This window comes from Pipistrellus hanaki (genome assembly GCF_964339955.1).
Source record: "Pipistrellus hanaki genome assembly, chromosome: 12".
NCBI classification, from domain to species: domain Eukaryota; kingdom Metazoa; phylum Chordata; class Mammalia; order Chiroptera; family Vespertilionidae; genus Pipistrellus; species Pipistrellus hanaki.
In genome coordinates, this window is record NC_140514.1 from 37,087,829 (window position 1) to 37,101,204 (window position 13,376).

General features: G+C 43.5%; 1 protein-coding gene across 5 annotated transcripts in view; it reads right to left on the bottom strand.

Moving 5' to 3' along the window:
• Positions 1-7,318: 7,318 nt before the first annotated feature.
• Positions 7,319-13,376, bottom strand: part of AAK1 (AP2 associated kinase 1) — a 135,914-nt gene continuing 129,856 nt past the window's right edge. For all 5 annotated transcript variants that reach the window (XM_084901186.1, XM_084901185.1, XM_084901184.1 and 2 more), the window contains one exon: positions 7,319-12,818. In XM_084901186.1, the coding sequence (XP_084757312.1) occupies positions 11,689-12,818 (1,130 nt within the window). In that variant the 3' untranslated portion in view covers positions 7,319-11,688. The remainder of the gene's footprint in view (positions 12,819-13,376) is intronic.

Below are 13,376 nucleotides of genomic sequence, written 5' to 3' on the forward strand. Positions count from 1 at the left end.
CGGATGAGCCGGAAGGTCTCTTGAGCATGGCTGTTTGCTACCATTGCCTACCTCACTGCATAAGCCTGGACAAGCGGCGGGGCGGGAAGAAATCCCTCAGTAAGCCTCGCTTTTCTTACTCGCTGGGTCCTGCTCTTGCACCGACTGGTCCTGCGGTTGGAATGGTGTTCCCGACCCCTGCCCCATTGCCATTTGTAGGATCCTGCTTGCCTCCAGACCCAGCTCAGTGACTGCCTTAAAAGACTCCTTGGAGCATCATCTCTGAGGGTTTAGCCTTCCACCAGCGAGCTGTCTTCCGTTCCCTGTCCGGGCTGATGTGGGCCTCTGTGCCTGAGACTGGGCTTGTGGACTTGGCCATCTTGGACCACCAACACACATAGAGGACTCACCTCGCGCGTGGCTGCCCTTTGCTGTATAAGCATGAGTATTGAATAGTTTCTGGAGCAAAGCACAAAAGCCCATTAAGTGTTCTTCCAGAACCTTCTAGGGGTATTGGCTTTCTCTAGGGAAGCGGTTCTCAAAGCATCAAAGGCATGGAAACACGTTGGAAATGCAGTTACCAGGCCCCACCTTAAACCTACTGAATCACATTCTTGAAGGTGTGGTCCAGGAAGCTGACAAACCCTCCAGGTGACTCTCACAAAAGTGTGAGAATCAACCACCACTGTAGAAAATATACACAGAGCACTGATTGCTGAAACAGAAACAATACACCCGTTTTGGACAGGTGAAGCCACGTCCAAGACAACCCTGGAGGTTTCCAAGGCTGGAGAGGTACCTAAGAGGGTGGGTGGGACTTCAGGCGTGCAGCTGGCCTCAGCCTGGACACTGTGAGCAGACACTGCTTCCTCTGAGGGCAGTTTACGCCCCGAAGGCTGCCCGCTGTCTTCTACCCACCCTGTCTCTCCCATTCTAGACTTCAGTGCCAGCCAAGGCTTGTCCCTTGACTGGCTTCTAGACCCTGAATCAATGGGGCTCTTCTGCCCAAGAATAGGCCCCAGTTAGGGAACAGCCTTTATATCTTAAACTTCTCCCTCTCTTATGGGTTCCTTCAGGTAAAGAAAAATCCTGCCTTGCTCCAAATATCCTTCCAGCCAACACTCTTTCTTTTCCTCCCTTCAAAGTCAAATGGCCTAAAAGAATTGCTTACATACACCTTTTCACCCTCCACTCCTCAAACCACTGAAACCCGCCTCCCGTGTCCTACCATTGCGTGGGGGCCACTCTGGTCAAGACCACGCACAACATCTCTGTTTGCTGCACCTGAAGGATCGTCTTGGTTTTTACCTATCTTGTCTCTCTCCCTTTAATAATGTTCCTTGGGCTTCCCTGGCACCACAACTGCCAGTTTTCCCTTCTACTTTTCTGGTTAGTCCTTCTCCTTCTCCCTGGCAGAGTTTCTTCTGCCCACTTTTTAAATGCTGGTGCTTTGGGGGGCCTCATTCCAGGCACCCTTCTCTTCCCATTCTTTTGTGGCTGACAGGCTTCATTTGGGGAAGCCTATACTAATTAGCATTTCCAGCAGCCACCAAAGTATGTTTCTCTCCCATGCAAAAACTGGATTAAAAACACACACACTTTGCCAATTCTTGGTCATTGACGTTAAGTGAAAAATAAAACTGGTTAGTAACAGCACATATAGTATGATCCCATTTATGTAAAATCATTTGTGTGTCTGTGTGCCTAGAAGTGCTGGCGGGCAGACTGCCAGTCTCTCTCTCTTTTCCTGCCTCTGGATGTTTTCAGTTCCTTAATTATGCCAAATTATTTCCTGCCTCAGAGCCCTTTAGGAATCAGTGCAGAAAACCCGGTCAATCCCAGCCAAGGAATAAGACTGCACCCTGATCCCAAGCCCCCTCCTCCTGCCCCAACCTGCTGGAGGCAGGTGTAGGAGGAGGAGGAGGCAGGTCCCTGAGCCCTACCTAGGGGGAGGAGAGGAGCTCTAAGGCAGATGTTAAGATGGGAACTTTAGCCCTAACTGGTTTGGCTCAGTGGATAGAGCATCGGCCTGCAGACTCAAGGGTCCCAGGTTCCATTCTAATTAAGGGCATGTACCTTGGTTGTGGGCATATCCCCAGTAGGGGGTGTGCAAGAGGCAGCTGATCGATGACTCTCTCTCATCGGTGTTTCTAACTCTCTATCTCTCTCCCTTCCTCTCTGTACAAAATCAATAAAAATATATTTAAAAAAAAAAGAAATTCTATTAAGCAAATCCATTAATTCTTGGGTCAATTTAGTATGCAGCACATTTCCATTTTATTGTAATTTATTGTTATTATTTTCATTGAAACCCAGTTTTTTTATACACTTACTAGAGGCCCCGTGCACGAAATTCTTACACAGGGGTGGGGAGGTGTCCTTCAGCCCAGCCTGCACCCTCTCCAATCTGGAAAACCTCACACTCCAGGACTGCTGGCTCCCAACTGCTCACCTGCCTGCCTTCCTGGTTGCCCCTACCCACTTCTGCCTACCTGCCTGATCACCCCCTCACAACTCCCCTGCCAGCCTGTTTGCCCCTAACTGCCCTACCCTGCAGGCCTGGTACCCCCCCAACTGCTCTCCCCTGCAGGCCTGGGTCCCTCCCAATTGCCCTTCCCTAAAGCCCTGGTCACTCCCAACATCCCTCCTCTGCTGGCCGAATCACCCACAACTGCCCTCCCTTGCAGACCTGGTCCCTCCCAACTGCCCTCCCCTGTTGGCCATCTTGTGGTGACCACCTTGTGTCCACAAGGGGGGCAGTCATCTTGTGTGTTGGAGTGATGGTCAACCTGCATATTACTCTTTTATCAGATAGGACAGAGGCCTGGTGTACAGGTGGGGCCAGTTGGTTTGCCTTGAAGGGTGTCCCGGATCAGGGTGGGGGTTCCCTTGGGGTGTGAGGCTGCCTGAGCGAGGGGCCTGTGGTGGATTGCAGGCCAACCACACCCCATGGCGACCCAAGTGGAGGTCCTGGTATCTGGGGTTTATTTATCTCCTACAATTGAAATTTTGTAGTCTGGAGCAGTGCCAAGCCTTCTGCTCGCTCTGTGGTGGCAGCCATTTCTGTTGGGGTTTATGTATCTTCTATAATTGAAACTTTGTAGCCTTAAGCGGATCCTGGGTAGGCCTGGGTCTTGTCTTCATCTATTGCCAGGGGCAACCCTAGCCTCCTGCTCTTTCCAGCTCCTGGCTGCCTCCATTTATGTTTTGATTTATGTATCTTCTATCATTGAAACTTTGTAGCCTTTTGTGGAGGCCTAGGCCAGCAAGGGCAGGTGGAAAGCTTGGCTTCCTCCATTGCCAGGGAAACCCAAGCCTCCCTCCTGCCCTCTGTGGCAGTAGCCATCTTGGTTGGGTTTATTTACATATTCACTCCTGATTGGCTGGTGGGCAGGGCTTGTGAGTGTAGTGGAGTGATGGTTAATTTGTAAATTACTCTTTTATTATATAGGATAACAGAGACTTATTAGTCAATTTGCAGTTCATTTCAAAATTTACCAATGGTATCTTCTGCTACTGAGTTCTCCTGTGGCCACTATACCTGCTAAATTCAAATTTCCCAAGCCAAAATTTTGACTTAAATATTGTCAAGATTTCATTCTTTAATTTTTAAAAATATATTTTATTGATTTTTACAGAGAGGAAGGGAGAGGGATAGAAAGCTAGAAACGTCGATGAGAGAGAAACATCGACTAGCCGCCTCTTGCACACTCCCTTCTGGGGATGTGCCCACAGCCAAGGTACATGCCCCTGACCGGAATTGAACCCTGGACCCTTCAGTCCACAGGCCAACACTCTATCCACTGAGCCAAACTGGTTTCGGCTCATTCTTTAATATTTAAACATGTTCAGTTTTAGCTGTCTTGAACTTTACTTGAATATTTCTGCTGGTAATGTTCATTATAAACTGACTGAATAAAGATGGGTAAGATTTAATTTTCAGTTAATGAGAAAACTGGTCAATTTCCAAGGTTTCTCTATTGAGTGAAAAACAAAGTAGGTTCTTGGGATCAAAAGGTCCTGCTCAAAAACAGGAAGAGACTGATGGAGCTCATAGAACTGCTAATTTCACCATGTCTGATTTTGGAAATTCCATATTTAGTGATGATCTTGGTGCCAAAACCTCAGCAATGAACAATTTGGTTGTCTTCTGAAGGAAATACTTGGATTCCTTGTGGGCCTCTTGGTTAAAATCATATAAAAGCAGATTGAAGAATAACTTAGTCCCCTTTCAGGTAAGCTAACATGCTAACTTAAGTCTTCTATATTTTACTACTCCAATATAAGGAAAGATGAACTCAAGGAAAAGTATGTAAGACAGAAGGGGAAAATATTTTTGTCTCCAAATTCAGAGAAATATAATAGGTCAAAACCACCTGCTCATGGCTTTTTCCTGGGTCTCACCCTGGTTCTTCCCACTTGGTTCTCCATTTGGGGGCAATAGAAGGGTAAGGAAAACTGTTTTTGGTTAATTGTAACTTAAAATAGAAAAAGTTTAAGGACTTCACATTATAGAACTATACTTAAAGATAGATGAATCAAATCTTAAATCCTCAGAAAAAGTAGCAAACTTTGGTTTTACTCGTGCATATTATGTCAGAACTTTCTGGATGCCTGGATCTTCTTTGACCATTATATCTGTGAACTCAGCTCATCAACAATTCTCCCTGCATCATGGATGTGAAGCTCACTAAAGTTCAAATATTACTGTTATTCCCCAAAAATTGGAGAGGAAATAGGCAGGCAGGTTCTTTTCCACAGTGGAGATTTTTTAAAATTCTTAAGCATAATGCACCCTCCCCCCCCCCCACCCAGACTTTTTTATTTAATGTTAATACCTCTCTTCAGGTTAATGCAGCTCACATTCAGATTAACAGACATATTACATGCTCACAGGAGTTTGCATAGTAGGGAGCTCTGTTGTTTTCCCAGCTTGGTCTTTATGGCCTGATTATCTTGTATTATTTCATTTATTTCTCTATAAAACACCTAGAGTAGAAAGATCTCAGGAAATAAAAATGGTATTGGAAAGCAAGAAAGCAACCAACCAACCATTGTTCTTGAAACTTAAAAATATAAAACTAGGCTTGGTACTAAAAGGAAATGTACTTGTGGAGCTTTACGATATATATGATATATATGATTTCAGGGAGGAAGGGAGAGGCAGAGAGATAGAAACATCAGTGATGAGAGAGAAATATTGATGGGCTGCCTCCTGCACACCCCCTACCAGGGATTGAGTCCTCAACCTGGGCATGTGCCAACTGGGAATCAAACCATGACCTCCCGGCTCACTGATCAATGTTCAACCACTGAGCCACACTGCCCAGGCATTTATGGAGCTTTTCAATCCCAGAAAGACCTTTCATAACAAATAATACAAAAGTATAGATCACTTATTTTTAATTAGGTTCAGTTTAATAAAGTATATAGGAGTTTACAACTCAATTATTCATAAACACTATCAGATACATAAGATAGATCACACAAAGAGTGCAATAACATAAATCCAATAGTCTGCAAATAAGAGGTATTGCAAAAACAAAGATTGACTTTATAATTGTCTTTCCCCTTCCTTTTCCATGTTCACAGCCTCGAGATTGCATACACATATTGTTTTCTGAGGTCTGATGGCCTCAATACTCCTTTCAGCTGGGTCAACCTCATCATTCAGTCAATTCAAAATACAGCCAGCAGAGGGAGTGCACCTCTTCTCCATGGAATGAGCATGGTCCATGGCCTGTATTTGGTTTCCAGTTCCTAAAAAATGACCTGAAATATTTCCTCTTTCAAAGTAGTATCTTGTAGTGTTCTGGTCACTGTTTCCCTCCCAACACTATACATGAGCCAAGAACTCAGGACAAGCCCTACTAAGTTTCATTCTCGTGGAAGAGAAGAGCATGCTTACTGTGGAAATGAAGCTCAGGCAATGGCTGCTTTATCCCACTTACGTAGAACAACTTTAGTTCTTACTCAGGATCTTCTTTGAACATCATCTCTGTGAACTCAACCCACCACCAATTCTCCCTGAATCATGATGTGAAGCTCACTGAAGTTCAAATATTACTGTCATTTCCCCAAATTCGGAGCAGGAAACAGCTATGTCTGGCAGCACTTTGATGATGGGATCCTGGGCATCACACATGGGAGGACTATTTCCTAATAAGAGTCAGGAAGCTGTTGGCAAATGGAACCAAGTTTACTCATGCCAAATATCCACTCTCACCTCTTGGTATTCTTTGGATGCCTTTATTAGGAGGTCTTAACACCATGGCAAAATACATGGGACAAACACACACACACACACACACACACGCACACACGCATCTACACGCGCACATATACACAGACGTTACATTCACATTTCCCGAAAAGGAGTCTTTGGTAGACTCAGAGAATACATCTGACTTGTTTCAGAGTGAAAAGGCTATGTCTTCTTTCACTCTCAAAGGCTCACTTTAACTGACATTGGTAAAAACCATTTCTGTAATTCTTTACCCAAAGGAATCAAACAGATCCCTTTAACATGCATATACTGGTATATTACAATGCCTAGATTTCAAGAACAAAACATTGTTACTATGAACTCAACACATATTGAGATTGCTGTGAAGTAGCTCAGACTAAATTTCTTATATAAGTTATGGGAATACTGGACTAAACCACCAGTGGGTTGGTTAACATTAGCTATTTTTACAAGCTATTCTAAAGTCCCCGCACACATAAACTTGCCCTTGCATTCTAGGGCACTCTGGGGCCTATGTTAGATCAAGATTAGATGCTTTTTGGTTGTTTCACAGAGTAAGGCTGGGGTCCTGCCAACCTTCCTTCAAGTCCATAAGAAATGAGGAAGGTGAGCCATTTCATTCTTATTTTGTGAATTACTCCAGTGTGGTGAGATTATCACAGGCTAGGCTGAAATGTAAGGAGAAACTGTTTACAGTAAAAAGGGAGGCAAATAAAAACGAACATAGTATTCATTCACACCCCTTAAACACTTATTGGTATGGTCATAATAGAGGGAGGTCATGTGAGGAAATGAAGCAGGTATAGGAACAAGGAAAATGAGCCAGGAAGACTTGCAGGGTAAAGAAAGAGCAGGAAAAAGCTATGTCTGGCAGCATTTTGATGATGGGATCCTGGGCACCACATGTGGGAGGCCTGTTTCCTAATAAAAGACCAGGTGCAAATGAGGCAGACAGGACCAGGAAGACAGAGAGCAAGGTGGCATTCTGGAAACCAACTCATGGCCAGTGTCAATTCCCACATCTAAGCTAGCCAGCTTGTTGTTCTCAGCAACCTGGCAAATTTATTTTGTAGCAAAAGAACACAAAAACAATTCCCAACCCGATACTACTGTTTATTTTCAAGCATTTTGAAATTCCCTCTTAAGTGAACTTCACAAGTCACAAGTTTGCAAGTATCCTGGTGGTTCAAAACAAAAAAAGAACAAACAAAAAAAAAACTACAAGTAGTAGTTAACAAAGGCATTGGAAACACTAAGAATTTATATTACATAATTTCACTTAAAATCTTCATGTTTACTCCATCCGGCAAGATTGAAGGATCGGAACTCAGGGGTGGCTGTGGTGCTTACAAGGTGCTCCTGCCTCCTTAGAAGGCGTGGCCCTCTCAGCAGCTCTCCTACGTACCTTTAATCAAAGCAATCTGGGCTCCATATTTTTCAGAAACTTGGCAGTTTTCTCAAAAACTACGTCAGTGTGGGCAGCAGCCACTCCATAGTTGACTGGCATATATTCTCCAATTTCAGTTGCAAAGACATAGCAGAGAATAACATTTATTAAAGTGACTCTATTTTAAGTCATATTCTTCCTGGAAAAGAGCTTGATCCCACCCTTCTCTAGTTTCCTATATGGTAAAGTTTCCTATTTGACATAATTATACGTATTATAGGATCTAGGCTTTGGTGACTTTTCTTTATGGAATTACGATGGAATTCCTATTGTCAAATCACTCTGGTGATTACACTTATTTTATATAAACTGCTATGAGTCCTTGAAATGTCTGTTGAATATCATATATACATGTTGAAAACACTGATATACACATGTATTTTAAAACTTAAATAATGGGTCAATAAAATACTGTATTTTTCCTGGAGTTTAGAACAAAATATTTTGGTTACCAAATTAAATTCAGAGCTAATATGGGTATGTAACACATACTCACTAAACCACACATGTGAAATTTTCAACTCAACAATGAACGGGCCCCAAATGAAATAGTTACTGACCTAGATACCCTTAGGTTCTGCTACGCATTTTGTTCATTCCATTTCCCATTCTAATAAGTATTTTGGAGCTCAGGATTGTCTGTAAGCCCAAGAAACAGGTATGTGAACTATTTTTCACCACACAAAAGATAATTCATTATTTTGACAGTACCTGTTAGTCAATAAGTGAATGGTGTGATTCAATGCTTTATTCTGAATATAGTCTGGCTCACTGTGCACCACTGAATGAAAGGTCACAAGGTCCTGCATTTCCTATCAGATGGGCAAGGCAAGGAACACATGAAACAAACTAAAATAAGAAGTGCAGTATTTTGTTGACTAAACATTTTTTCTCTTTAATGTTAACCTATTGCAGTGTAGTTGCTGGAAACATGCTTTTACTACTAATTCAAAGCACCCTGAACACTCCTGATTCCCTTAAACTAAAATTTTCAGATTTCCAGACGCAGGATGGCCTCTGGCAAGAACATTTTACCTTTCAATGATGTATTTACCTTATATGATCCAACGAAGATGATTGCAGAATTCACTAGCTGTAGGTTAATAATTGATATAATCCACAGTCACAAAATTTTCATGTATCAGTAACAATACAACAGTAATTTGTATGTGTTTTTATTCATTTCCTATTCAAAAAGGTTTTTAGGATCTCTAACCATCGTAAGTCTCCAGCGAGGAGAAAAACAGGTTGCGTGTCCATGGTTGACAAAGGATTCAACTGCATAATAAAAACCACCATGGTTTTATTGATTTTATCTTGAGAATTAAAATGGCTACTTGATTAGGAGGGTGTGATAAAAAAAAAAAAAAAAAAAAAAAAAGGAAAAACATTGGCAAGGCTGTTAGAGAGGTAGTAAGCCTGAATATTTGGAAGAGTAAGTTAGAATAATGGTCTACTTTCTAAGAGTTTCTGATTTGGGGTGAAAACTTCCCTGAATATTCTTTATCCTCTTGCCTTTGAAGGCTTTAATTAATAATATCAACAGGAGGAGCTGGGACCGGTTTGGCTCAGTGGATAGAGCGTCGGCCTGCGGACTGAAAGGTCCCGGGTTCAATTCCGGACAAGGGCATGTACCTTGGTTGCGGGCACATCCCCAGTGGGGGGTGTGCAAGAGGCAGCTGATCGATGATTCTCTCTCATCGACGTTTCTAGCTCTCTATCCCTCTCTCTTCCTCTCTGTGAAAAATCAATAAAATATATTTAAAAAAATAATAACAGGAGGAGTTTGGAGTGCAAAATTCCATATGCATTAGCTAAAACAAATTCAACCAACTGGAAAGATAATTTTGCATCCACTGTTACACAGAAAAATCAGAAATGATCACTGGGAGGAAGAAAACTCTTAGAATGAACATTTAACATCTAATTAAGTGAAAAATATTCATTTCTGGCACAAAGAAACCTCAGCTGGAAAACCATTGCTAGTAGCTCTGATCCAGTGCCAATTATTTCAGTTTATCCTTTAACCTGGACATTTAAAATAGGTGGAGACAAAACTAGAAAAAATCTTAAAAACCAGTTGTTCCTATTTTACTGCCAAGATCCATGAACTTTAAAATTTAAAAACTTCACACCTCATCAAGTGCATAGAATTTGACATTCAGGCTTGATTCTTGGATGAATTTCCAGGATTTCCTAAATCATTAATCTTGTTTGGTAAGCAACTTCCCCAATTTCTCCAGCTAATGGGGGGGAAAATCCCTAACATTTACTATAAGTGGCAGGAAGCTTTCACATTGAAGCATGGTGTAGCAACTCTTCCAATTAAGTTGAATTTCCTCAGCAGAAGCCTTCCCATTAAGACATAAATTTCATTTTAAGGCACTAATAATAAAGGGTATGAAAACAGCTAGGGATGAGTCAGATCTTTCCAGAAAGAGAAAACATTTCAAAAACAAATCAGTCATCTATCTGGTTTACTTCAACATCTAAAGAGGAGTGAGAACCAAGGTTTTCATGGCTAACAGATTCAGCTCTTTTCCATTCTCCAATACAAAACTTACTTACAAGTCTTAAATTTACATCCCTTAAGAGACATTAGAGAAAAATGGCAAGGGTTTGGAACAAACAAGCAAGCAAGCAAATCTAGTTTGTAGACTAGTCTCATGATTACTTAATTCCATAATGACAGCATGGAGTGCTCAGACCTAAGGTTTTTGAAGTACTTTTTAAGATCATATACCCAGTGATTGAAACGGTAACAAGGTGCTCTTTTCTATTGTTCTGAGGGGGAAATGTAGAAAAATTAATTTTTCATGAACAGGTCAATGGAATTTGGAGAGAAAGAACTTTACTCTGAAACCTGTTTCAGCAGGATTTTCTTACACCTTCCAATGAAATAAATTTCACCATGAGAAAAGAACTAAATAAAATTATCAGTTAGTGTAGGAGACAAATGCTAGTAAATGATTGTAGAGGTAGGCATTGTGGGGCAAGATTATCTTAAAGAAAAAATGCTTCCTATGCTCATGTACACACATGCATACAAACATACACATACACACCTATGCACTCACACTGATTTACGAAGCGGTGAGGATGTAGGGAAGGCTCAACACCAGGAGACATGAGCTCAGATATCTCATCCGTTTGCATTTCTACATAGGAACAGATCTGACACACGTTAATACCCACAGACACGCATGTGCGAGGGTCAGCCTCAGAAAAAGATGCAGAGAATCCTAGAGGTGCTGGTTTTACAGGAATGATTATATCTGCAGGCTTACACTTCCGCTTATGTGCAGGGTTTTTATCTTGCATTTCTTCCCAGAAATATCCCCCTTTCAAGGTATTATGTCCTGGAGGGACTAATCTCAATTCCTCAATAGATTTGACTCAGGACTACAGGAATTAAAACTAGCAATAACATGGCCCCTTTGGGGTTGGAGTAAAGTATTTCTGGATTTAAACAGATTCTGAGGCCCTAAGCCGGTTGGGCTCAGTGGATAGTGCTTCGGCCTGCAGACTGAGGGATCCCAGGTTAGATTCCAGTCAAGGGATATGCCTGGGTTGCTGGCTCGATCCCCAGTAGGGGGTGTGCAAGAGGCAGCGGTCAATGATTCTCTCTCATCTCTCTCTCTCTCCCCCTCTCTGAAATCAATAAAAATATATTTTAAAGAAACACACACACACAAAATCCCAGTTTCTGTGTGTGTGTGTTGGGAGAGAGGGGCGGGGCTAGAAGGTGGGGTGAGAGGAAAAGCCAAATTCTAGGTAGAGCTGGAGATAGAAAAACTTGAAAGTCCAGAAATCAGTATAAACAAAAGACAGGTGCATACAAAGGGGTTTTGACTAAGTATCATTGCAACTGAGTTTGTTGACTGACCTCCTCCTCTGACCCAGGGAACTGAAAGATAGTAACTGATATATTTCTTGTTAGGAAGGCTCAGCTGGGAGTGATATGGTGAGTTAGAGGGTGGGGTAGACACAGAGGCCTAAGGCTCAAGTATTGCTCCTAAGGTTTCTGCTTGCCTGATTTTGAAGGAAAGGGTGCTAAAGCGAAAGGATCAGCAGCTGGCAGCTCCGTAGTCCTGGAAGGAAGGGATGTGATGGAAACAGAGCCCGCTATGGACTGCCTGTTGGTCTGCGAGACAATTTTGTAGGCAGCAATGGGCTGGGCTTCAGGACTTGGCTCATCTTCTGGGCTATAGTGACGGGAATACTTGGATAAAGACTGGGGGCGGAATGATTTGCCAGCTATGGGCCCCGAGGCAGCTTCTTTCTGAGGCTGAAGTCCTTTGTTTCTGTCGTTCAGTTGGCCCCCCGATTCCAGAGAGGCTCCCCTGGGGGAGATGCTGTCAGGATGGTCTGCTGCTTGTACAGAATGGGAGGGGAGGTTGGACTGTTGGGCAAAACCAGCCATGGGATACTGAGATCGGACCGAGGAGTACACCGCTCTGTCGAGGCCTGAGAGCTGAGCGGCCTCGTCTGTCTGACCGAGAAGACCAGCCTGTGTGGGCAACTCCTGGGAGGCGCTCTGGGCAACTGTTATCTCCTCCACACTTTTCTTCTTGGTAAAAGGAGCTCTTAGGAACACATCCGCCTCCTCTGGCTGGGAAGGAGCCACACTGCCCTTGGAGACAAAGGGGGCTTTGGAGAAAATGTCCATTTCGTCCGTGGGAACCCTTGAGCTCCTAAAGGGGGCTGTGGCAAAAACATCTGGCTCACCGACCCCATCAGCGGTTGGCTGTGTGGGGGCTTGAAACTGGTTCCTTTTTCCACCTGGCACTGCCTTTGCTCGCTCCGTGGAGACCTCTGGCTGAGCGAACGGAGCGGCTCCTGCCAGCTTCCCCTGCAGAGGCTTGCAGCTCTCGTCCTCGTCTTCAGACTCCATGAGGAGAGGCCGAGACCCGCTGCAGTCTAGCATGTCCCCCTCGAGGTCAGTCCCTTCCTCCTCGCTGCTGTGGAATGAGCTGTTGCTTGAAGGGCCATCTCTGGCCAAGTAGTCAGACTCTAAGCTGTTCTGTGTTTTTGTGTCGGGTACCCTGGAGGGGTCTGGATACAGGGGCAGGCCTTTAACGCCCGTTGATTCTTTAAAGTGCTCTACGGTTATTACAGGACAGGGATTGGGCTCCCTCTGGAGACCTAGAAAAGCACAAAATGCAGAATTAATGCACAACTGGTTCAACGCTCCTTGGAACATCCAATGGTCAACCCACGGCAGTAACATTATGGGACCAAATAATAGATGTTGAACATGGAAAAGGGAAAACAGAAAAATAAAAGTCAGGCAAGGAAACGGCACACAAACTGGAACACAACCAATCACGGTCTCACGTTTTGGGACATGATAAGCACAATGTACAGGAGAGGAAATGAAGACGTTAGGCACACAGACATTCAGTGCAGCTATGCGATGCTCCTACTCACGGGGCTAGGCACTGACACCTGCTCTAGCTGGCACGGGCACATGATGGAATGAAAACAAACCCAGCCACTCATCTTCACGTACACCATGGTGGTTCTGGAGTATGCAGAAATACTGTCTGGGGACAAATTCAATTCAGTATCGGACATGTGGTCGTGCTCTGCCAGTAGCTGAGGACACCCATCCTTTGCCCCCAAACAGCAACAAAACACAGCAAGTTTACTTGCTGATTGACATAAAAGTCCTCAAACAGGAATACTGAAGGCACTTTCTCG